General features: G+C 38.8%; 3 protein-coding genes across 4 annotated transcripts in view; all 3 read right to left on the bottom strand.

Moving 5' to 3' along the window:
* Window positions 1-24,396, bottom strand: part of LOC18786367 (probable LRR receptor-like serine/threonine-protein kinase At3g47570) — a 43,543-nt gene that overhangs the window by 4,129 nt on the left and 15,018 nt on the right. The gene's annotated exons all lie outside the window — the stretch shown is intronic.
* LOC109947198 lies at window positions 9,233-10,083 on the bottom strand. The gene is made up of 2 exons (XM_020556937.1): window positions 9,672-10,083; window positions 9,233-9,561 (listed from the first exon to the last, which is right to left on the bottom strand). Exons 1-2 carry the CDS (start codon window positions 10,078-10,080, stop codon window positions 9,527-9,529), a joined length of 444 nt encoding a protein of 147 aa, XP_020412526.1. The 5' UTR covers window positions 10,081-10,083; the 3' UTR covers window positions 9,233-9,526.
* On the bottom strand, window positions 12,038-17,110 carry LOC18786524 (probable LRR receptor-like serine/threonine-protein kinase At3g47570). 2 transcript variants are annotated; one of them, XM_020556936.1, is made up of 4 exons: window positions 16,867-17,110; window positions 14,825-16,308; window positions 13,835-14,701; window positions 12,038-13,708 (listed from the first exon to the last, which is right to left on the bottom strand). In XM_020556936.1, the coding sequence occupies exons 1-4, from the start codon at window positions 17,091-17,093 to the stop codon at window positions 13,329-13,331; spliced, it is 2,958 nt and encodes a 985-aa protein (XP_020412525.1). In that variant the 5' UTR covers window positions 17,094-17,110; the 3' UTR covers window positions 12,038-13,328. The 2 variants fall into 2 exon arrangements, with proteins under 2 accessions (XP_020412525.1, XP_007220690.2); XM_007220628.2 differs by having other exon boundaries at window positions 12,039-13,708; window positions 13,835-16,313; window positions 16,872-17,110.

Consider the following 24,396-nt stretch of genomic DNA (forward strand, 5'->3'; position numbering starts at 1 on the left):
CACTAGAAGTAATGTATTAACCCTATAAGTCCTCTACAGTCGAATGATATATAAGTTATTATCACCCCGGGATCGGCTCCCCCGTAGCACGATATTGTCCGCTTTGGGCCCCCCTCTCTGGCCCTCACGGTTTTGTTTCTGGGTGCTCACGAGCAACTTCCCAGTGGGTCACCCATCCTGGGATTGCTCTAGCCCCCAACTCGCTTAACTTCGGAGTTCCTACGACTCCGAAGCCAGTGAGCTCCCAAAAGGCCTCGTGCTAGATGGATGCGGGTGTGCACATATAAGGCACATCACCCCCTCTCCGTTGGTTGATGTGGGATCTTACAATCCACCCTCCTTAAGGGCCCGACGTCCTCGTCGGCACACTCGCACCACACGGCAGAGTGGCTCTGATACCAACTGAAAGGACCCGCCCCGAATTTTCTCAAAACCCAAGACGAACCCTTTGGAATTCCTGACATCACTCTGATGTCAGACCCAATTACTAAAGACCGAGACTTCCTGCCGAAATTTCGGCAGAGTCTCCCCTATAAATTGGACATTTTTTAAAATTTATACCTGCATGAAAACGCATTTAATATTCCCAACTGGCAGCATGCACAATATAATTTCATGCAATTCACACAAATGGCCTTCGGCCGTCCAATAATTCTTAACAGGCTACCAAACAAATCAAATATAATTTATGACTAATATTTAGTCTGCGGCTGCACCTAATAACCTTAGGCTGCCTACGTACCCTCCTTGAGGGATCAAGCCACACGTAGTTCTTCCAAAAACCAAATTCCACACTTGGGCGATACCTTATTTCATTTCTTTGTATTTCATATAATCTCCCCATACGCCGGTACAACCAACGCCACGTATGGGGCCTGTCAACACGCCGGATAACCTACGCCACGTGCGACCATGCCATACTATCATTATCTCTCCCCATACGCCGGTACAACCAACGCCACGTATGGGGTCTGTCTCAACGCCGGATAACCTACGCCACTGAGACCTGCACATCATATCACATAACTCCCCATACGCCGGTACAACCAACGCCACGTATGGGGCCTATCCCAACGCCGGATAACCTACGCCACGCGGGACCTCAACATCATATCACAAATCTCCCCATACGCCGGTACAACCAACGCCACGTATGGGGTCTGTCGACACGCCGGATTACCTACGCCACGTGCGATCTCAACACAATATCACATAATCTCCCCATACGCCGGTACAACCAACGCCACGTATGGGGCCTGTCTCAACGCCGGATAACCTACGCCACGTGAGACCTGAACATAATATCACAAATCTCCCCATACGCCGGTACAACCAACGCCACGTATGGGGCCTGTCCCAACGCCGGATAACCTACGCCACACGGGACCTCAATTTCACTTGGTGGTACTTGTGGTAAATCCAACATCCGGGGAGGTACCTAAAGTAGTGCGTATAGCACTCCAAACTGACATTCTAGACTCTGTTGTACCCTTGTACAACCATATATAATTATAATTATATAAATTAATTCTAATATTGTGTAACCCTCCACAATCATCTAGCACCCAATAATCCCCCCTAGAAAGGTGAGATTACTCCGGGAGACTCAGGGTCAACCAAGGGTCAAACTACTCTAACCCTGGTCAAACGGACCTGCGGAACCCACGACCTCCAATTTCCGATCCGAAGGTCCCTATGGGTTCTACCAGGTATAGGACACTTGTCCTGCAAGTTTGGTTCAAATCGGACGGTCGGATTGCTCACGATCGCACGATCTGACAATTAATATAAAATATAAACTTTAAAATTATTATTCGGAACATCCGGGGCTCCGATTCACAATCCGTGAATTCCTACATGATCCTAGAATTACCTAGATTAACATATATTAAATTTGGGTCCATCCAACGGTCCCAACCTATCGAACCCGAATAACGCGCAATATGCGAATATCCGTTCGATAGTCAAACGATGTCCGAATTGAGATCTGCGAAATCCTACGCACTCGTGACAACCTAAGGATCTCATCGGAACACATTGCTACTTTTTCTACAGTGCCCACGCTCCGTCGCACGCGCTGGCAGCACGTGGGTGCCCAAAGCGATAACGCTTCACAGGAAAATCTCAAAACCACGGCTCCAAACTCCTACCCTAGGTATAACACCCTATTTGGAGCCACTTTTGTTCTTGGACCTACCCCAAAAAGTGGCCGGAAATGGCCGATCACGGCGGCCGAAGTTTTGGCCGATTTTCAATTCGAAAATCGAGTTGTCTACGCTAAGAATCGATCTAATCCTACCCAACCATCAGCTAGAGCAGCTCGAGAGGTTCAAAATCCATACCTGGGTCGACGGAATTGGTGGCCGGAGGAGGGAGATCGGCGGCTGTGAAGATCGGGCGACGTCGGCCGCTTCTTCTCCAAATTCCGGGGAAACCGCGGCGGCTGGAGGCGGGGGCTGGCTGGGGTAGGAAGAGGACGACGGCCCGGTCATTTTGGTACCGGTCCCGTCGTCATTGGTGGCCGGAGGAGAGCACGGCCGGCCAAAACGTGGCCGGCTGTCGCGCGCGAGAGAGAGGAGAGAGAGAGAGAGAGAGAGAGAGAGAGAGAGAGAGAGAGAGAGAGAGAGAGAGAGAGAGAAATCTGAGTTTTTTTTTATAAAAATCCCATTTCGAAATATTTACGATTATGCCACTGGGTTTCTTTTGACCATATCTCTCTCGTTACAACTCCGATTCGAGCCCACTACGTGTCTATAAACTCGTCTCAGTATGACCTATCCAAAAATACAAGTCACGGTCCCAAACTCTCTCTGGTTAAAAATATGACTAAAATACCCTTAAATAATTAAATAATTAAATAAGGGTTAAATTCGGGGTCGGGGTGTTACAGATATAGTTTGTAAACTTATCACCCACATTTATTTGGTATTAGTGTGTAAACTAAATACCAACATTGATTTTAGCCCACCCAATTCTTAAAACATCACTCATTCCCTGAGCACATAGCAAGATGGCTTATAACTCAAGTGGTTAAGAGTAGTTATTCATGTATCCAAGGTCTTGTGTCGAGATCCCATTGTCCTTTTACATATAGAAGAATGTATTTAACTATTTCTCAAAAAGTATTCACTACTACAAAAAAAAGAAATAGACGACGGTGATCCACCGTCGTCATGATGCTTTGAAAACCGTCGTTAAAACGACCACCATATTACTACAACGGCTTTTCACCGTCATTGTTTATCTGTAAAGACAACGGTTTTTAGTAAAAACTTTCGTTGTTTATAAGTAAAGTATAAATCATCGTTATTTATTGGTAAAGACGACGGTATTTTGTTAAAACCGTCGACATTTATGGGTGAAGGCATTGATATTTTGTTAAAAAGCGTCATAGATTGTATATAAAGACAACGGTATTGTATTAAAAAATTGATTATATGTACAAACCACGTTTTTTCCAATAAAACCATTGTTTTATTATCTTTAAATATGTCGTCTAATAAGTTTCCAAGCTGTTACATTTAGTTTTTTGTTTCCTATGATTCTATACAACGATTATAAATATAAAACCAATTATAACGCTTTATTAATGAATATATATACTCAAAAATTATTTCTTTCATAAAACTTGAATATTCAATTTTATTTTTTTTATATGCAGATCATACAAGCAAGAACAATTGAGCAGAGGAGACGTCCGGCAGCGGAGGGTAAAGACCCCAGTTTTTCTTTTCCTATTTGCTGATTTTCGTGGGATTAACTCATGATGGGTTCATCATCCATAGAGAGTGGGTTTGACCCCAAATGGATGAAGATTGAACCCCATGTTTAAAAAGAAAGAAATCAACATGCTATAGAAACAAATCCTCATTACCTTAGCCTATGTGCTTCCTCTTCAACAAAGAAAATCAGCAGCTTCTATTTTACCTTAGCCTATGTGACCCCTAAAAACTCTGCCACTGCCTCTTCCTTCTTTTTCTTGTTTTTTTTTTTTTGTTGTTGTCACCTTTATATAGGCAAAACAAGATGAGCCAGATGAGCCACACTTTGAAATTTGAAAGTACTAATAAGATTTAACCTAATTTTTAAGCTAATTATCCCCTTAAAAAAATACTCTTTTTTCGGAATCTCACAATTTTGAAACACAACATATCCAACCACCTTAGGAATAAGGATTCGGATCCTCTGCTCTGATTTTCTCTGCCATAATCTGCTTTACTTTTATTCTCCATATGCCACCTTATTAAAATTTAATATAAGGGATTTAAAAGTTGACACATCATCCTAAAATAAAAACCCAATTTACTACTGATTTTAACAATAAATAAATAAATAAATAACCCTAACACCCAACTAATGGGATAGTTAACGTCCAAAGCTGTTTTTTTTTTCTCCTTCTTGCTTCACGTTATGTTCTCTTCTATCTTTTTGCCTTCTTCCTTAGGTTCTGGCTTTTCTTTTTCCTCTTCATGTCTCTGCCCCAATCTTCTTCTTTTGTCCTCATTATGGCTGTGTGAGTGATTTTTCCTACAAGAATATTCGATTGGACAGATTTCCCTTTCTTCTTCGCTGCCTCTTTCTCTTTGCAAAATAGAACAAATAAGAGGACTACACCCGGGAGGTGTTGGCCAAAGGCCCTCTGATGCCTAAGTTAGTTCAATTGATTCGTAAAGAAAACAATAGCTAATAGGGTACGGAGATATGTTTATGGTGTAAACTGGGTGGCTGGAGCCTTATGTAAAAGAGAGAGAGGTAGGAGGCGGCTAGGGTTTGTGAGGAATTTTTTCTGCAGAGTTTCAGTAGTAATTCAGACGTACCTCAACCCTTGTGTGTGGCCATCCTTTTATACTGGTCTCGGAGACTAGGGTTTCAGAGGAATAATTGCGTAGATGAAAAGGAATTATTCCTCCTCGATTTGGAATTGATCTGATTAATTAGGGACTACCTTGCTCAGATGCATATGATGCAACTTGGTTGCCCTTTGAGAGACTACCTTGCTCAGCCTCTAATGTCGCCGCTCTCTTGCGGCATTAATCGAATGAGTGATCTTTCCAACCACAAATGGTGCATTTGAGATGAGCATGGCAATTGTTGCTGCTGTGATTCGTCTTGTTTCACTTTGCACACCGAAGGCCCCTCTCTTCTGATTCAGACTCACGACTTGGGTTCTTTACAGCAAATATGGCTGCTTCTGGTTGGGTAGAAGTTTTCCCATTAGAAATCTATGCATGCCTTTCATGTCGAAGGACCAGTGAATACGCTTTGTTTACTTTGGGTAATGGTTCCAATAAGAGTGTGTTACTACGAACAGTGGCATATGAGTCGTTTAGACATATGAGAAATTTCATTGTTTTCTGAATCTCTATGTATGAAGCAATCTCCTTGGTTGTTCCGCAGCTGCACGCCGGAATTGAGCACGACACTGTAAGTCTTTACTAAACTTTTATACAATAATACTAACCTTGTTCAGCCATTGTAGCAGTAGAGTATCTTGATTTCGTCTAGAGAGTCTTCTACCCTATGCAGCACTTTAGTTTCTCTTTCTCTTAGATAGGGTGAGATCTGATTTGAGAGGGTGTTTGCTGCAAGGGGAGGGACCTCTATTTATATGTGCATCACTCATAAAGCTTTGCCTATCAAGAAGCGTTTGAGTGTCCTTTTTGCATTAGAATAGGTTTGTTTCAATCCATGTTATATTAGGAATCCTGATAATACTTGTGTTTAACTTTAATAAGCTTTGTACAAGTATTATCTCATAAGGATTGAGTTCTATTTCCTGATCAAACCAAAACTCGAATCCTCTTGGGATTAGAAGATCATCTTTTATGGGCTGAGACAATAAATCGTCTTACATTCTCCCACTTGATCGATTAATCCCAAAGTTTTGTGTTGATCACTTAAGGCCTTTGTGAAATATAACTCAAACTGATTCCATCAAGCAATTGTCAACTTTAAAGAATGAAAAGGAACCATTAAGACTTCACTGGATATCTAATGCTCCAGGGTCTTTATAATTACATTAATCATTCTTTAAAACCACATAAGCTTCCATCAAGATTAAACAGAAAAATAAACATGTTCTACTGGAAAGCTTTATGAACATGTTCATTCAATGTCCCTTTAATTTGACTACTAAGGTCTTATCACTTTTAAATGATATCCTGTCATGAATGAAAACCATATGCAGATATCTTTAGCTAGCTTTCTGCTTAATTCATTCAAGTATTTATAAGCATATACATATATAACATTTAAGCATGTAAACTGTTTTAATGAGAAAACTTTATTTTTTTGAATCACAAAATAAAATAAACATCCATCGAAACCATAACCAACTGTGAATTAAAGCTATAACAGAAAACTACTCAAAACTTAAAAGGTTCCCACTGATTTAAGCATTCAAATCATTCCTTAATCCCATGCTCATAACATGCCTGTGAAACACTGCATTTGGGATTCCTTTTGTGAGAGGGTCTGCAATCATTCTGTCTGTACTGATATGACTTATATTAGTATAGCCTTGAGCAATTTTCTCCTTTACTATTATGAACTTGACATCCAACAGTCTCGAACCCTTTGTTCTTTTGTTTCCTTTTGCAAACAAAACTGCTGCACTATTGTCATTCCATATTTGAATTGGTCTGTGTATTGATTCAACCACATTCAAGCTGATGATGAAATTTCTTAACCATATGGCTTGAGAGGTAGCTTCATAGCATGCTAGAAACTCAGCAAACATAGTTGAACCTGCTGTCAGAGGTTGTTTTACACTTCTCCACGACACTGCACCTTCGCCAAACATAAACACAAAACCTGATGTAGATTTTAAGGAGTCTTGACATCCTGCAAAATCAGCATCTGCATAACCTTGTAATTCCAATGTATCACTTCTTTTGAATGTCAGCTTGTAATCTTTTGTCCTTTGCAAATATCTTAACACTCTTTTCCCTGCAATCCAGTGAGCTTGTCCAGGATTAGATTGAAATCTTCCTAGCACACTGACTGCAAAGGCCAAGTCAGGTCTGGTACAAACCTGCGCATACATTAAGCTTCCAACTAGTGAAGCATATGGTTTATCAACCATTTCCAGCTTTTCTTGCTCAGTCTTAGGTGCTTGTTCAGTGCTCAGTTTATCCCCTTTTGAGATAGGAATGTCACTTCCTGTGCAGTTTTGCATATTGAATCTCTTGAGCACCTTTTCTATGTATGATTTTTGTGATAGTCCAAGTACCCCATTCTTTCGATCTCTGCTTATATCTATGCCTAAAACATATGATGCCTCAGCTAGATCAGTCATTTCAAAATTCTTAGATAGGAAATTCTTGCAGTCATGTAGCATAGTGAGGTTTGTGCATGCTAGTAGAATGTCATCCACATACAGAACTAGTATAATGAAATGTCTCCCACTCATCTTCATGTATATGCATTCATCTAAACATTCTCAACAAAACCAAAATCTTTCACTACCTTATTGAACTTTAGGTACCACTGTCTAGAGGCTTGTTTTAATCCATAGATTGATTTGCATAGCTTGCAGACCAAACTTTTTCCCCCTTCTTGAACAAAACCTTCAGGTTGTACCATGTATATGTCTTCTTCCAAATCTCCATTTAGAAAAGCTGTTTTGACATCCATCTGGTGTAAGTGGAGGTCAAAATGTGCTACAAGGGCCATAATAACCCTTAATGAATCTTTGGTTGAGACTGGTGAAAAAGTCTCATTAAAATCTATTCCTTCTTTCTGTGTGAATCCCTTTGCAACCAACCTTGCCTTATACCTGTCTATCTGTCCTTTTGAGTCCAATTTTGTTTTATATACCCACTTACAACCAATTGGCTTGCAACCCTGGGGTAAAGTTACAAGCTTCCAGACTCCATTTTTCTCCATTGAATTCAGTTCTGATTTCATTGCTGCAAACCAGTTTTCTCTCTTTTCACTTGTCATGGCCTGTTTAAAGGATGCAGGATCTTCTAAGATATTCACATCATGTTCTGCTCCCTGCAAGTACACAAAATAATCATCTCCTAAAGCAGGTTTTCTTTGCCTTTGTGATCTTCTTAGTTCCACGTTGGGTTCTAGATTTTCTACTTCAGGTGCTTGAGCCATGACTTGGTTTTCTGCTGGCAGTGCTTGATCGTCATTTAATTCCATTGGTTCTGCAGTTTCAAGTCCATTTGTATTGATCTCCTCAATGTGTCCCAGTTGAGTATTGCTTGAATCAATTTGAGGTAGTCTGACAATATCTTCATTCGAAATCTGTGGCATGTCATGGTTCAAGGTTATTTCTTCAAAACTGAAACTTTCCTCCTCATCTCTTTCTTGGTCAGTTTCTATAAAGACTGCTCTTGAGGTTTCTATGAATCTGGTAGTGTGTTTGGGGCAATAAAATCCATATCCCTTTGTTCTTTCAGGATAGCCAACAAAATAACCACTTATGGTTTTTGGATCCAACTTCTTTTCTACAGGATTGTAAGGTTTTGCTTCTGCTTTACAACCCCATACTCGCAGATGTTTAATGCTAGGCTTCCTTCCATTCCACACTTCATAGGGGATTCTATTTATGCTTTTGGTTGGAGTTCTATTTAGAATGTAATTTGCTGTTTTTAAGGCTTCTCCCCAAAGAAAAATTGGTAAAGTTGTACAGCTCATCATGCTTCTTATCATGTCTTTCAAGGTCCTATTTCTTCTTTCTGAAATTCCATTTTGCTGAGGTGTACCTGGGTTGGTATACTGAGCTATGATTCCTTCTTCTTGAAGAAATTTAGCAAAAGGTCCAGGATTTCTTCCAGTCTCATCAAACCTTCCATAGTACTCTCCTCCTCTATCCAATCGAACCACCTTTATTTTCAAGTTCAACTGGTTTTCTACTTCAGCCTTATAAATTTTGAACTTGTCCAATGCGCTGGATTTCTCTTTAATAAGATAGATATATCCATATCTTGAAAAATCATCTGTAAAGGTTATAAAGTAGTTAAACCCTTCATGAGTTGGATTTGGAAAAGGTCCACATATGTCTGTGTGAATGAGCTCTAATAAACCTTTGCTCCCCAATGCCCCTTTCTTTCTTAAGTTGGTTGATTTCCCTTTGATACATGGAATGCAAACTTCATCTATGTTTTCGTGATTCAATGGTGGTAAGATAGATTCTTTGCACAGTTGTGTTATCCTTTCTTTTGAAACATGTCCAAGTCTCTTATGCCATAATTTGAAGGAAATCTCATTGGTTTTAGTTTGCACAATGTTTATTTCCATTTCAGTTCTTTTACAGTTTAACCGAAACATTCCATCAATGAGACTTGCTTTGCCAACTAAATCTTTATTTCTGAAAATAGAACAACCAGTTCCATCAAAATTCAAACTGAACTTTGATTTTACAAGTCTAGTAACTGAAATCAAACTCTTCTTCATAGAAGGAACATAAACTACTTCATCTAATTCCAAAACAAAACCAAATTCTAGCTTGATTCTAACTGTCCCTATGTAATTAACTTGGACTTCTTCTCCATTTCCCACGAACACCTTCACTTCATCCTTGCTTGGCAGCCTCTTGCTTGTAAACTCCTGCAAGGAATTAGCCACATGAATAGAAGCACCACTATCTAACCACCATGAATCACACGAGAAATTAACCAAATTAGATTCAAAACAGACCAAAATCAGATTGTTATTACCTTTTCCCTTCTTCTTTTCCAGCCACCTTTTGTATTTCCTGCAGTCTCTTTTCATATGCCCAGCTTTCTTGCAAAAGAAACAACCCAATCCAGTTGTAGGTTTTAAAGCCTTTTCTGTAATGCTCTCTTTTTCTTTCCCAGTTGCAGTCTTATACTTATTTTCCTTGTTCTGTTTAGTCTGAACCATGTTGACCATTTTGGCTCCCCTTTCTCTTATGATGTTGTGCTCTTGTTGGACAGAAATAGTAATAAGATCATTCAAAGTCCAGTTCTCCTTCTGAGCAATATAGGTTTCCTTGAGAGATTTAAATTCTTTAGGCAATGAATTTAGTGCAAAATGGACCATCATATCTTCATCTACTGTCATATCCAATTCCTGTAATTTTGTCCCTAAGTCAATCAAGTTCATGATATGAGCTCTCACACAACCTTGCCCATCATATTTCATATCAATCAATTGATTCAGCAAGGTACTCTTGACAGCTTTTTCAAATTCCTTAAACCTCTGTGCAATTGCCTCATAGTATTGCTGTGCATTCTTAGATTTAGGAATACTTCCTTTCACTGATGAAGACATAGCCCTTTGCATGATTAACATAGCCATCTTGTTTGCCTTTTCCCATTTGGCAAACTTAGTCTTAGTTTCTGCAGAAGCATCTGCAGCTGGTTCTTGAGGAGGTTTCTCTTTGAGCACAAAATCGTAATCCAGAAAGCCTAGAGATATTTCCAGATCCTGTTTCCACTTGCCATAATTTGATCCAGTCAAGGTTTCGATGGAGTTGTGATTCACTGTAAAATTTGCAGTACAAATTAAATAAAACTGTCCCTAAATCTTTACTTAAACATGTCAACTTATACCTGTGGGTTTAAGTTTAACGTGTTCCAAAACCCTAAACGGTTAACTGTACAGGCTTCCTGCGCAAGTAACTCACATCTGTGGATGTAAAGATACTTACAAGCCAGTGCAACTAACTGTCTAGATTGTTCCATCAGTGGCGATCAATCTGTACAATTTCCATCTGTGGATGGAGAATCATATAGAAGGCTACAAACACTGATGCAATTTTCTGACCAAACTGTCAAATTCAAGAACTCCTACACAGCCTGAGCAGCTGTGGCTTACTCACTCTGCATAGCAGTTTTCAAATTATTGGTCAAAACTTTATGAGCAGAGATAACCTTATGCTCTTAACAGTTAAGATTTTTAAAACAAGGAAAAACTGCATACTTTTATAGCTTATGATCAAATGGTTAGATTGAAGGACAAAAGCCTAGAGCTCTGATACCACATGTAAGTCTTTACTAAACGTTTATACAATAATACTAACCTTGTTCAGCCATTGTAGCAGTAGAGTATCTTGATTTCGTCTAGAGAGTCTTCTACCCTATGCAGCACTTTAGTTTCTCTTTCTCTTAGATAGGGTGAGATCTGATTTGAGAGGGTGTTTGCTGCAAGGGGAGGGACCTCTATTTATATGTGCATCACTCATAAAGCTTTGCCTATCAAGAAGCGTTTGAGTGTCCTTTTTGCATTAGAATAGGTTTGTTTCAATCCATGTTATATTAGGAATCCTGATAATACTTGTGTTTAACTTTAATAAGCTTTGTACAAGTATTATCTCATAAGGATTGAGTTCTATTTCCTGATCAAACCAAAACTCGAATCCTCTTGGGATTAGAAGATCATCTTTTATGGGCTGAGACAATAAATCGTCTTACAGACACGTCTTGTTCATCCTAAAGGCTCTTAAGTTTAGTAAAATAGGAACTCACAGTCATGCTGCTTTGTACACAATCATGGATTTCATTCTCGATATGGAAAAGCTGAACGGTATTCTCATGAGAAAATCACTCTTGGAGATCAAGCCACATCTGGCTCGCGTCTTTTGTAGTGAATGACGCTGCCAGCAATTTCCTTCGACATCGACCCCAATAGCCATGTATTGACTAAATTGTTGCAGCGCTTCCATTGCCGTAATTCATCAGGTTTATCCCCACTTTCTTTGATTAACCCATCAACGAAGTCAATCTTGTTCTTGACTGTTAAGGCCATGCTCATGGACTGAACCCATGTGCTGTAGTTATCTTCTACCAAAGGCTGCAGGACTAGGATTACTCCGGGTTGGTCCGCATGATGAAGGTAGAGCGGGTGGTTGGGGTTTTCCTATTTTGGCTTTGAAGGCATGCCTGTGTCGGTTGACTTCTTTTCGGTGTTGTCACCCATGGCTATGCTGCTAGGGTGATGTTTGTGTTTGGTTAGGTTGATTCAGATCGTTGCTCTAATACCATCAAGAGAAACCAAATGTGGAAGATTTGATTTCATTGTATATTCACAGAAAAAGAGTTACAGCTTTATAATAGAATTGTACATGACATTCCTATTCTATTTCCTACAATTACGACTAACCAAATACAAAACAAGGAAACAAATAACTAAGAATCAATTTACAATATTGACTGCTTATTTTGTGCGATCTTCTTTAACAAAGAGAGAAGAGTATAGAACTTGAAGCAAGGAGGAGGGAAAAAAAAAAAAAAAAACAGCTTTGGATGTTAGCTATCCCCGTTAGTTGGGTGTTAGGATTTTTTTTTTCTTTTTTAATTAGCAGTAAATTGGATTTTTATTTTAGGATGATGTTTCAACTTTTAAATCCCTTATATTAAACTTTAATGAGGTGCTCAATTTTTTTAATATCTCAATAGGGGTCTATATTTTGGTTTAAATCTTGCTGTTGTGAAAGGTGTCACTAATCTTGCTATTGAAATGGATGCTGCTGTTGTTGTCTCACTTGTTCAACAAATCAATTCATTACAATGCCATCCTCTTGCTGCTTTGGTGCATAGTTGTTGTGATCTTATGTGACAAATTAAAAATTGTCACTTTGTCCACATTTACAGGGAAAAAAATTGTGTTGCGGATTATTTGACAAATTGGAGTTATAATCTGGACCTGGGAATTTGCTTCTTTGATGAGGGCTGATTTTTTGGGGGTTTCCCCCCTATTTCACCCAAAAAAAAAAAAAAAGAATCTAAATTTGAAGAATAGGAAAAGTATATGCCTTCACACCACAATCCCAATCCCAAAATTTTCACGTCTTCTTCCTGTCTCATTCAAAAGAAAAAAGATCAGTGGAAGGAAAAGCTACAACACATTATAAGTGAAGGCGACATTGTCAGCAACCAAAATCTCACCATTTACGCTTTGATCAAGAGTAAATTTAAAATTAACCAATGTCTCATGCATATGCTCGGTGATCGCAGTGTTCAAAATTGTTTGACACTAGCTCCACATAATAGCATTCATTCCAAATTTATGCAAGTTTATAAATTGATTCTCTCTGTATCAAATATTTCTTTGAAGAAAAATAGTCTGGTGTAATACTTGGTTATAGAAGGAAACATTTATGGACTCTTTTGGTAAGTAGCAGCATGAATAATGAACTAGCAAGCCTCACATTTTTCAGGGTAAATCAAGTCAAGTCTGCTGGACAAGGCATTGACTATACATTATTGATTTTTTTTTTTCAAACATACGGAAGCCTTCATCTCATTTCTGCACACCTCTGGAACTCCCAGATTGATATAAGGAAATAATGTTTGTTACATGCTCTGGAGCATATATAGACAGTATGCTTTTATTCAAATGTTCTACTCAGCTCAAAGTTTGTTTCGTATCCGACACATCTCTGCCAGAGCATCACGAATGTCCAATCGTTCTCTTGGCAACTCTGCAGAACAAGCAACACCAACTTCTAAAATGGCGATCAAGCTTTCTTGAATATTGATGAAAGCCCTTGTTCTATCTCCATTAAGACTATTGGATGTGCTAATGATCCCTTCCCCTCTTTCTTGAACCAGAACAGGATCCACAATCTGTTCAACCTGATAAGGCAAAGCAGTCTTGACAAAATTATGAAGATTTACACTTCCTTGAAATATCTTTTCTGTTGGCCTTTTTCCCGTAAACAATTCCAATAGTAGAATGCCATAACTATACACATCACCTTGTGTCCAGACTTCATTTCCCATACCGTACTCTGCATTTACACAATCTAAAACGTCAGATAAATTCTAAGTGCTCAAAACAGAATATTCATGTTTCAAACAATTAAGTTAAACGACTCATGAGAGACTTGGGAAATCATTAATTACAGAGTATTCACCTGGAGGAGTGTAACCAATTGTTCCTTTTACTCCAAGGGAACTTGACTGATTACCAGAACAGCTATCAGGAAGTTTCAGGAGGAATCTTGCCAACCCAAAGTCGCCAACATGTCCAATCATATCATCATTGAGAAGAACATTGCTTGGCTTGAGGTCACAGTGAACTATTGGCGTTTCACATTGATGATGTAGATAATCCAATGCCATAGCGACATCGATAGCAATGTTCAACCTCTGAGAAAATTTTAGACTCCTCGGGCTTTCATTTGTCTCACCAACTGTGGGAGCTGGATGCAACCACTCGTCTAAGCTCCCATTAACCATGTACTCATAAATTAAGGCCTTGAAGTCATGACCATGATAATCAACACCAGAACAGGCAGAGAGTACCTTCACAAGATTACGGTGTCTAATGTTTTTCAAGGCCTCACACTCAGCTTTGAAACTTTTTGAAGCTCCAGGATGAACAAGGTTGAGTACCTTGACAGCAATTGTTGTTTCACCTTGGTCAAGTGATCCTCGGTACACGGATCCAAAACTGCCCGCACCAATCAAATTGGAAGAGGAGAATCCGTCGGTAGCCTTTAGAAGACTTTGGTAAGATAACCGTATAAATTTTTCTGAACCACTAGAGCTATCATCCTTTATGTCCCTCCTTACACAACAATGGTACAAAAAAGTAAATGCAAAAGTTCCTCCAAGAAGAGCACAACCAATAGAGATTATGAATTTCAAGGTTAGGCTTAATCCTCCCTTTTTCGGTTGTTTGAATTTGCATTTTGGCAAATGAAACTCAAGTAGGCCCCCGCAAAGATTACCATTTCCTCTAACTGATGTGGCAGTTGCATTTGTAAAAACTCCTTTGGCTGGCACCATGCCCTCAAAATTATTATCCGACAGATTCAAAGATTGGAGAAGTTTAAAGCTCTCCAAGAACTCTGGAATCTTTCCAGACAAGTTGTTGCGAGAAAGGTTTAATTCTTGAATACCTCTTAGAGAAGCCAAAGACAATGGAATTGTTTCTTGGAAGAAGTTTCCTTGCATGTGTAGTTTTTCTACTTTTATGCAGCTACCAAGACCTGATGGAATTTCACCAGAAAACATGTTTTCGGAAATATCTAAATACTCAAGATTTATAAGTTTTCCTACTTCCTGAGGAAAGGGACCGGTGAAACGATTTCGAGATAAATCCAAAAATATATATGAAGATGATAGACCGATGATTTTTGAGGAAATGATACCGCTGAGATTGTTTCTTGGAACAGACAAGATTTCCAAATTGTGACAGTCTGCTAAACTTAAAGGTATATTTCCTTGAAGGTTATTGTCATCCAAATATAATTTAGTTAATCGACTTAAGTTTCCGAAAGAGGATGGAATTTCACCAGAAAGAGAGTTTATAGCTAAATCTAATTGATATAAGTTTTGAAGCTTGCCTAGAGCAGGAGGGATTTCACCAGAAAATTGGTTCATAGACAGAAATAGGCTCTCCAATTTAACTAAATTTCCAATCCCATTTGGGAGTCTTCCTACTAATTTATTGTCACTTACGTAGAACCGTGCAAGAGAAGAAGACAAGTTTGCTGTGCATTCAGGTAAGACACCCCCAAAATTGTTCATATTAATGCCTAGGTGTTTTAAATTGGTGGCTCTAGTCAAATCACAGATAAAGCTCAAGTCATTAAGTCCCCCACTTCCTAGATTGTTAGAGGTTAGAGAAAATCTCTCAAGCTTATGCAAATTTGCCAAAGATGGGACTTTACCATGTAGGCTGTTTCCTTGCATTCCTAGATGACCTAGACTTGAGGCATTCGATATTGATACTGGGATAGTTCCACTAAATTGGTTAGAAGCAATATCAAAATACTGGAGACTTGGAGAAAAAATACCTAAGTCAGAGGGAAAAGTACCTTGGATTTCATTTAGTTGCAGAGAAAATCTTATGAGAGAAGACAGATTGAAGATGGAGGATGGAATCATACCAGACAGAGAATTGTCCGCGAATTGAATCTCTGTTAATTTTTTCAGCTGGCTGAAAATATCTGTAATGCTTCCAGTCAAATAATTAGAAGATGCAGAAAGCACCTCAAGAGTTGATAAGTTTCTGAGAGAGTATGGGACACTTCCGCTGAGGTTGTTGTAGCGAATTACAAGTATTCTTAGCTTTGACAAAGTGCCAAGCTCTTCAGGAATTCTTCCTACCAGCGAATTGTGACCGAGATCAATTTGGAGTAGTTGTGAGCAAGCTGACAAGTTGGAGGGAATTTCACCACCAAGTGAATTATTGTTCAATAGTAAATCTTGCAATCTGTGCAGACGGCCGATTTCTGGTGGGATTTCATGGCTGAAGCTGTTGTTTTGGAGATTAAGGACTCTCAGAAAACTCAGATTCCCGACATGTGGTGATATGGATCCTGTAAGGTTCAAGGACTCCAGGTTCAGCCCCGTGATCCTCTGGTGACGACGACCACACGTGACTGTTGTGCGGAAGCGTCAACCAACTGTGAGTGAAAAATAAACAACTACTGGCAGGAGAAAAAAATTGATTGAACAGAAAATTACAACAAGAAGAACACCAAGATTTATACTGGTTCGGCAATTGCCTACATCCAGTTTGGAGACGACGGAGTATTCCACTATAATCAATGGGGATATACAATAGTGTTTACCACTCAATTTCCCAAAGACCCAAATACACCCAACCTCACACACTCACAAAGGAAGAGAAAACAATGACACAAAGCAAAGAACAACTAGAGAGAATTTGTTTCTCTCTTTGGCAAAATGCCTTTCTTGCTATTTTTCTCTTCTACTCAACACTTGGTTGGATGCTTCAAATGAAACCATTTGCTTCCAATTTATAGCCAAAGGAAGTGGCTTCTCAAAGAAGCCAAAGGTTAGGCCAAAGGAAGTGGCTTCTCAAAGAAGCCAAAGGTTAGGCAAGTCAACAATAGCCTACCACCATTTGTGAAAGCTAATTAATGCATTCACATTGCAACTTTTGACTATTGGTTTGAGGCAATAATCAACAGTGACACCCCGCCAATGGCAAAACTGGACGGTTTCGTTCCATGAAGCCATGACTCCAGAAGGGTCATCAGTTATACTATCCTTGATTTGAAGCAAGGCCCGACTATCCGTCTCATCACTTTCAGTACCCAAGGAAAAAGAAAGACATGAGTTAAGAATAACAGCATGCATGCACAAAGATGAGAAAAACACAACTGAGAGTGAGGGAAAGAACTTATAAATCCCCATTAACTTTAAATTTGGCTAAGCAGTGGTTGCCTTGTTTAGCAGCTTGAGGACAATCCAATTTATAAGCAGAGCCTCTTGGAATTCAATATTGTACAGCCATGCATATCCACACGCAATCTGATTATATCCACGTTTCAAAATGGGCTCAATTTGCAAACTTTTAGTCTGTCAAAGTTGACAGCAATGGCACGCTTGTCTTTGCGTGTGAGCACAGTGTGAATACGATGTCGTTTGGATCGGCCATACAAAAACATTCAAAGGTTCTAAGAGGTGCCCATGTTCATGATGTTATGTGTTTGGAGTTTTTTGGGATTAAAAAACGCTTACCGAAACAGAAAAATCCATCAAACCAAGCAACCATCCATACTATAACGAAAACCAGAGTAGCAAATCTGGGGGCTATACCTATACCTGTACTTCAACTTTGGACTAATGGGTTTCTTCTTTCTTTTTTTTAAATTCTTTTTTAAGGAATTGTACTAACGGATTTGATTATATTAACTAACTATGTCAAACACACAGGAATCAAATTAGCCAAATTGAAAATATAATGATTAAATTGGCCAACGGAATAAAACACAGATACTATTTTAGCATTTAAGTCATTTCTAAAAAATATGCGAATCCAATCTAAGAAGATAAAATAAAATTCTATAAAATAATCAAACAGTATAGTTACGGTTTTGTTTATCAAACAAATATGAAACTTATTGGGCTTTCCACAAATAGACCAATTTTTATTGCTTTCACATAAGAAAGCAATAAAAATCACATTTAATGTTACAGATAACTAAAAGGCTTTAAAATGGCCCTTGTGTTTTACTTCATCAACCAATTTAATCCCCGCCTTATCAATTTGGTCAATTAGTCCATGTGTTTGTATATATTAGCAAATGTAATCTTTTCCGTTAAAATTATGTTAAAATTGAAAAAATATATATTTTTTAAAATTAATTTTTTTTAAAACTGTGATTAATTAGTAAAGTGAAATTTGCCTCCCAAATTACACGCTCAGTCAGACCTCAACCACCTTCCATGAAGCCATGAATCCAAAAGGGTCATCAGTTATTCTAGCCTTGATTTGAAGCAAGGCCAGACTATCCGTCTCATCACTTTCGGTACTCAAGGAAAAACATGAATTAAGAATAACAGCATGCATGCACAAAGATGAGAAAAACACAACTGACAGTCAAGACTGGCCGAGAAACTTAAACTGGAGTCTTCATATATTTTAATATGAAAATACTAAAAAAGTAATTTTCATGACTTAATGTCATAAAACGATTTTTTTTATAACTAAAATTCATCATCAATTATCATGTAATATCAATCACAAATTTTTTTAATGTTTTCATTTCATAAAGTTAAATCTTAGTATGTTCGGTAAAAAAAAAATAAGAATACAAGAGAAAGAAGAAGGCATGTTTATGTTTTGTTTTGTTTTGAGTGGAAGAAAGTACTTTTTTTAAGGAGAAAACGCATGGGTATGATACATATTGGTGTTAGTTTAGTTGGATGTTTCCCTTTGTTTTTTTCAACTTTCTTTTCTAAAACTATTTTGTTACTATAATGAAAAAGAATAAAATTACGAATTTATTGACATCACTGAGACTCAAACTTGGACCTTGTATCAAAGGATATGCACTAGAAATCAGCTCTATCAAATACACTTTTGTGTTAATGTGCTGCATGCTGGAGTTTATATATTGTTTTTATAATATTAATATATAATATAAAGTAGAAAATTTTGGAGGCCCTTAAAAATTGAGAGTCCTATACAGTGGCTTCACTTGCACCATGTCAGAGCCTTGTTTAGCAGCTTGAGGACAATCCAATTTATATTCAAAGCCTCTTGGAATTCAATGCTAGCTGTACAGCCATGCATGTTCACATGTAATCTGATAATATTTAATTTCTATAGTGAATGAAAAATAAGTGTTTGTGTCTTAGTATTTGTTTTTCACTTGATTATTTTTTAAAGTACAGTTATTAATAATTAAATAGTGGGATTCAAATGATCAAGTGGTAATGTTTCAAATAAAAAGCTACTTATGTTTCAACAAGAGGTGTAATGAGTTTTATATCAACCAAATACCCTCGCCTATATATAGAATGAAGAGAGTTCTATATATAGAGTTCTTACCCATGAAAAACAAAGAATATCCCCCTAGGAACGGCCTAGGATTCCAAATTGTGAGGGGCTAAATTATCAAGAGAGGATGAGCAGCAAGGCCAATGGCGGCTCCAAGAGTCGAAAGTTGAGTAAGCAAAATTTACATGTTAAACTCGACGGTACGAAAAAATTTCATGTTAAACTCAACGGTATAAGTGAATTCTATGTTATATTAAAATAAACAAAATTTACATATTAAATACTATTTTTTGTGTGTGAAGAGGCAATGTCTTTTTTACAAAGATTGAGTAGGGCTAAAATTTACTTTGGGCTGTAAAAAAATAAAAGTGCCTAGGTGAGGCTGTACTAAGGTTCGTGCTTGGTATCCCCGTACTCTATTGTTAAAAAAAAATTTCCTAATTTTGTCTTGAGAGTACAAATACATAATTGGTTCGTAAAAGTCTTAAATTGAAGTGCTTTAATTTAGGATTATCAATTGTTGAATGCTTAGATATTGACGTTTATAAAACTGTGAGCACAAAGACAAAGGCAAAATATATCTTTAGCAATTACAATTCTTGCAAACTTCAATCGCTAAAATTGTCAATATTTCTACACATTTTTATTTGTTAATTTACATTAATTCCATGTAAATTTGTTATATATTATAATTTTGTTGAAAATTATTATAATTTAAATTCACATTTCCTTATGGTTCCGCCAACAATTATATCTACACATTTAAAAATGGGCTCAACTTGTAGTATGTCAAAGTTGACGAGAAATTGTGTGTGAGCAGAGCTGTAAAGTCCAATAATATATTAGCACCATTAGCATGCTCGTCTTTGCGTGTGAGCACAATGTGATTTCGATGTCTCTAGTAAAGGTGCCCGCACGGTGTTGCGGGTTTTAAAATCGTATGAAATGTGTATAAAATTGTGAAAATTTGTAGCAAGTTACAAAATAAAGACTGATAACATGTTTTATATGTTGCTTTTCATGTTTATTAAAATATGATCAATATTTTAATAAACCAAGCAGCAACAAAATATCAGCAATTTTGCCTTAACATATATGCTACTGGTTAGGGAAGGGGATTTTTCTGCCTTGATGTCTGCTGAAAGGAGATCCATCTCTTGCTGGCTCTATTGTAGAAGTGGTTTCTGTTCTTTCTTGTCTTCTGCAAGGGTTTTAATGCTGTTGGTACAAATTATTAAAAATGGTATAATAGGAATTGGCTATGAACAAATTTTAAAAGAAAATTCCAAGTTTAATCAAATTTGTATGGCAGTTTTTTTAGGGTCTCTGATCACCAGTAGAGCAAAATATATGAAGACTGAAAGGACCCGCCCCGAATTTTCTCAAAATCCGAGATGAACCCTTTGGAATTCCTGACATCACCCCGATGCCAGGCCCACTTTACTAAAAACCGAGACTTCCTGCCGAAATTTCGGCAGAGTCTCCCCTATAATTTGGACATTTCCCAAAATTTCAACCTGCATAAAAACGCATTTAATATTCACAACTGGCAGCATGCACAATATAATTTTATGCAGTTCACATAAATTGGCCTTCGGCCTTCCAATAATTCTCAACAGACTACCAAAACAATTCAAATACAATTTATGACTAACATTTAGTCTGCAGCTGCACCTAATAACCTTAGGCTGCCTACGTACCCTCCTAGAGGGATCAAGCCACACGTAGTTCTTCCATAAAATCCAATTCCACACATCGGCAATACCTTATTTCATTTCTCTGTATTTCACATACTCTCCTCATACGCCGGTACAACCAACGCCACGTATGGAGCCTGTCAACACACCGGATAACCTACGCCACGTGCGACCATGCCATACTATCATTATATCTCCCCATACGCCGGTACAACCAACGCCACGTATGGGGTCTGTCTCAACGCCGGATAACCTACGCCACGTGAGACCTGCACATCATATCACATAACTCCCCATACGCCGGTACAACCAACGCCACGTATGGGGCCTGTCCCAACGCCGAATAACCTGCGCCACGCGGGACCTCAACATCATATCACAAATCTCCCCATACGCGGGTACAACCAACGCCACGTATGGGGTCTGTCGACACGCCGGATAACCTACGCCACGTGCGACCTCAACACAATATCACAAATCTCCCCATACGCCGGTACAACCAACGCCACGTATGGGGTCTGTCGACACGCCGGATAACCTACACCACGTGCGACCATACCATACTATCATTATATCTCCCCATACGCCGGTACAACCAACGCCACGTATGGGGTCTGTCTCAACGCCGGATAACCTACGCCACGTGAGACCTGCACATCATATCACATAACTCCCCATACGCCGGTACAACCAACGCCACGTATGGGGCCTGTCCCAACGCCGGATAACCTACGCCACGCGGGACCTATCTTTCACTTGGTGGTGCTTGTAGTGAATCCAAAATCCGGGGAGGTACCTAAGGTAGTGCGTATAGCACTCCAAACTGACATTCTAGACTCTGTTGTATCCTTGTACAACCATATATATAATTATAGTTATATAAATTAATTCTAATATTGTGTAACCCTCCACAATCGTCTAGCACCCGATAATCCCCCTAGAAAGGTGAGATTACTCCGGGAGACTCACGGTCAACCAAGGGTCAAACTACCCTAACCCTGGTCAAACGGACCTGCGGAACCCACGACCTCCAATTTCCGATCCGAAAGTCTCTATGGGTTCTACTAGGTATAGGACACTTGTCCTGCAAGTTTGGTTCAGATCGAACGGTCGGATTTCTCACGATCGCACGATCTGACAATTAATATAAAATATAAACTGTAAAATTACTATTCGGAACATCCGGGGCTCCGATTCACAATCCGTGAATTCCCACACGATCCTAGAATTACCTAGACTAACATATATTAAATTTGGGACCATCCAAAGTTCCCAACCTATCGAACCCGGATAACGCACAATATGCGATTATCCGTTCGATAGTCAAACGACGTCCGAATTGAGATCCGCGAAATCCTACGCACTCGTGACAACCTAAGGATCTCATCGGAACATGGTGCTACTTTTTCCACCGTGCCCACGCGCCGGCAGCGCGTGGTGCCCAAAGCGATAACGCTTCGCCGGAACATCTCAAAACCACGGCTCCAAACTCCTACCCTATGTATAACACCCTATTTGGAGCCACTTTTGTTCTTGGACCTACCCCAAAAAGTGGCCGAAAATGGCCGATCACGGCGGCCGAAGTTTCGGCCGATTTTCAATTCGAAAATCGAGTTGTCTACGCTAAGAATCGATCTAATCCTACCCAACCATCAGCTAGAGCAGCTCGAGAGGTTCAAAATCCATACCTGGGTCGACGGAATTGGTGGCCGGAGGAGGGAGATCGGCGACTTTGAAGTTTGGACGACGTCGGCCGCTTCATCTCCAGATTCCGGCGAATCCGCGGCGGCTGGCGGCGGGAGGTGGCTGGGGTAGGAAGAGGACGACGGCCCGGTCATTTTGGTACTGGTCCCGTCGTCATTGGTGGCCGGAGGAGAGCACGGCCGGCCAAAACGTGGCCGGCTGTCTCGCGCGAGAGAGAGGAGAGAGAGAGACCCGCGGGGGAGAGAAAGAGAGAGAGAGAGAGAGAGAGAGAGAGAGAGAGAGAGAGAGAGAGAGAGAGAGAGAGAGAGAGAGAGAGAGAGAGAAAATCAGATTTTTATAAAAATCCCATTTTGAAATATTTACGATTGTGCCACTGGATTTCTTTTGACCATATCTCTCTCGTTACAACTCCGATTCGAGCCCACTACGTGTCTATGAACTCGTCTCAGTACGACCTATCCAAAAATACAAGTCACGGTCCCAAACTCTCTCCGGTTAAAAATATGACTAAAATACCCTTAAATAATTAAATAATTAAATAAGGGTAAAATTTGGGGAAATTTGGGGTCGGGGTGTTACAAAGACACTATGAAATGAAAGAAACCCAAAAAAAAGGGAGGAAATACCAGGCTTTCATTCAAATCAAGAAACACAAATAAAACATTTTGAACGAAAAGTTAACTACTTTGAGCGAAAAGTTAACTACTTTGAGCATAATATTCAAGGACAATAAGTGAACAAAAAATTTCGAACGAAAACAGGAAAAAGAAAAAAAAATTTCACCATTGTCTAGCCTACAAAGAACCTCCTTCTACTCACAGCCTCTTCTTGACTCTCTTGTACACTGTTAACATCTTGCAAAAAATAAAAATCACCACAACGTCAACTAAAAACATCAAATGAACTAATGCTTTCTAATTGAACACATTGTAGTCCATAAAACCCAAGAAAAATGTCAAATTATGACCAGATAAATCCTCCATATTTTCCTTATGACAGAATGGTAGGAAACAAAACAATCACTTTATCCATGAAAGCATTTTGTGGAAGGCATTGAAATGAATGGGATCTAAATCACACAGAGTTCCATCAATATCAAATAGTACTGCTTCAAGTGGAGGGGGAAAAAAGGACAATGAGGTTAGTACAACAAAAGAATGAAACCAAAACAATACAAATGTAACACTTGCGCCACATGTTTCTCTATAATTTATCTTTCACCTTTTCATTGCTCAATTCGTACACAACTTGAGATGATGCCAAACATAAATATACTTTTGAATAGTTGCGATAATTTATTTTACTACTTTTGTAGTAACTACCAAAGAATTGTAACATTACAAATCATGAAGCATGAAACTTAAACTGAATATTTATTTAACCAAAAACTAATATGAAGTGCTACCCAGAGATGAAAAATATATTCAATTGTTGAAATAAATATCACTGATTTCCAAATCCAAGGTTTTGGCAACTACCCACCAAAAGTGTCCAACACAAATCAGTGGCCAGTGTGGAAAATAAAGCAAAATTTGGAAGCTGAAAAATTCCCCACGGACGTAGACTAAAAACTTGGATTCGAAGAGAGGTTTGGTAATGCTGCTAGTAAAAGCTTAGCAGAACGAAAAAGCAAAATAAATGGATAACAAAATCACCCAGATAGAAAGAGAGAATATTTTCTGTAAAAATGGCGTTCCAGAACGAAATCAGAGTGTTACCTAAGAAAAAAAAAAAGGAAGTGCAGGGTGTCTTGCAAGTCATGTTCATGCTTTAAAAAATCAGAAATTAAAGTGAAACCATATGCGGATGC

The sequence above is a fragment of the Prunus persica genome, chromosome G2 (genome assembly GCF_000346465.2).
Source record: "Prunus persica cultivar Lovell chromosome G2, Prunus_persica_NCBIv2, whole genome shotgun sequence".
Taxonomy (NCBI): Eukaryota; Viridiplantae; Streptophyta; class Magnoliopsida; order Rosales; family Rosaceae; genus Prunus; species Prunus persica.

Coding starts and splice junctions, on each gene's coding strand:
- LOC109947198 (XM_020556937.1), bottom strand. CDS start 10,080: ATGAACTTGATTGACTTAGGGACAAAATTACAGGAATTGGATATGACA. Junction 9,562..9,671: donor GGAAAAGAAGAAGGGAAAAG/GTAATAACAATC, acceptor AATTCCTTGCAG/GAGTTTACAAGCAAGAGGCT.
- LOC18786524 (XM_007220628.2), bottom strand. CDS start 17,093: ATGGGGATTTATAAGTTCTTTCCCTCACTCTCAGTTGTGTTTTTCTCA. Junction 16,314..16,871: donor AGTTTTGCCATTGGCGGGGT/GTCACTGTTGAT, acceptor TTCCGCACAACA/GTCACGTGTGGTCGTCGTCA. Junction 13,709..13,834: donor AATTGGTTACACTCCTCCAG/GTGAATACTCTG, acceptor GTGTAAATGCAG/AGTACGGTATGGGAAATGAA.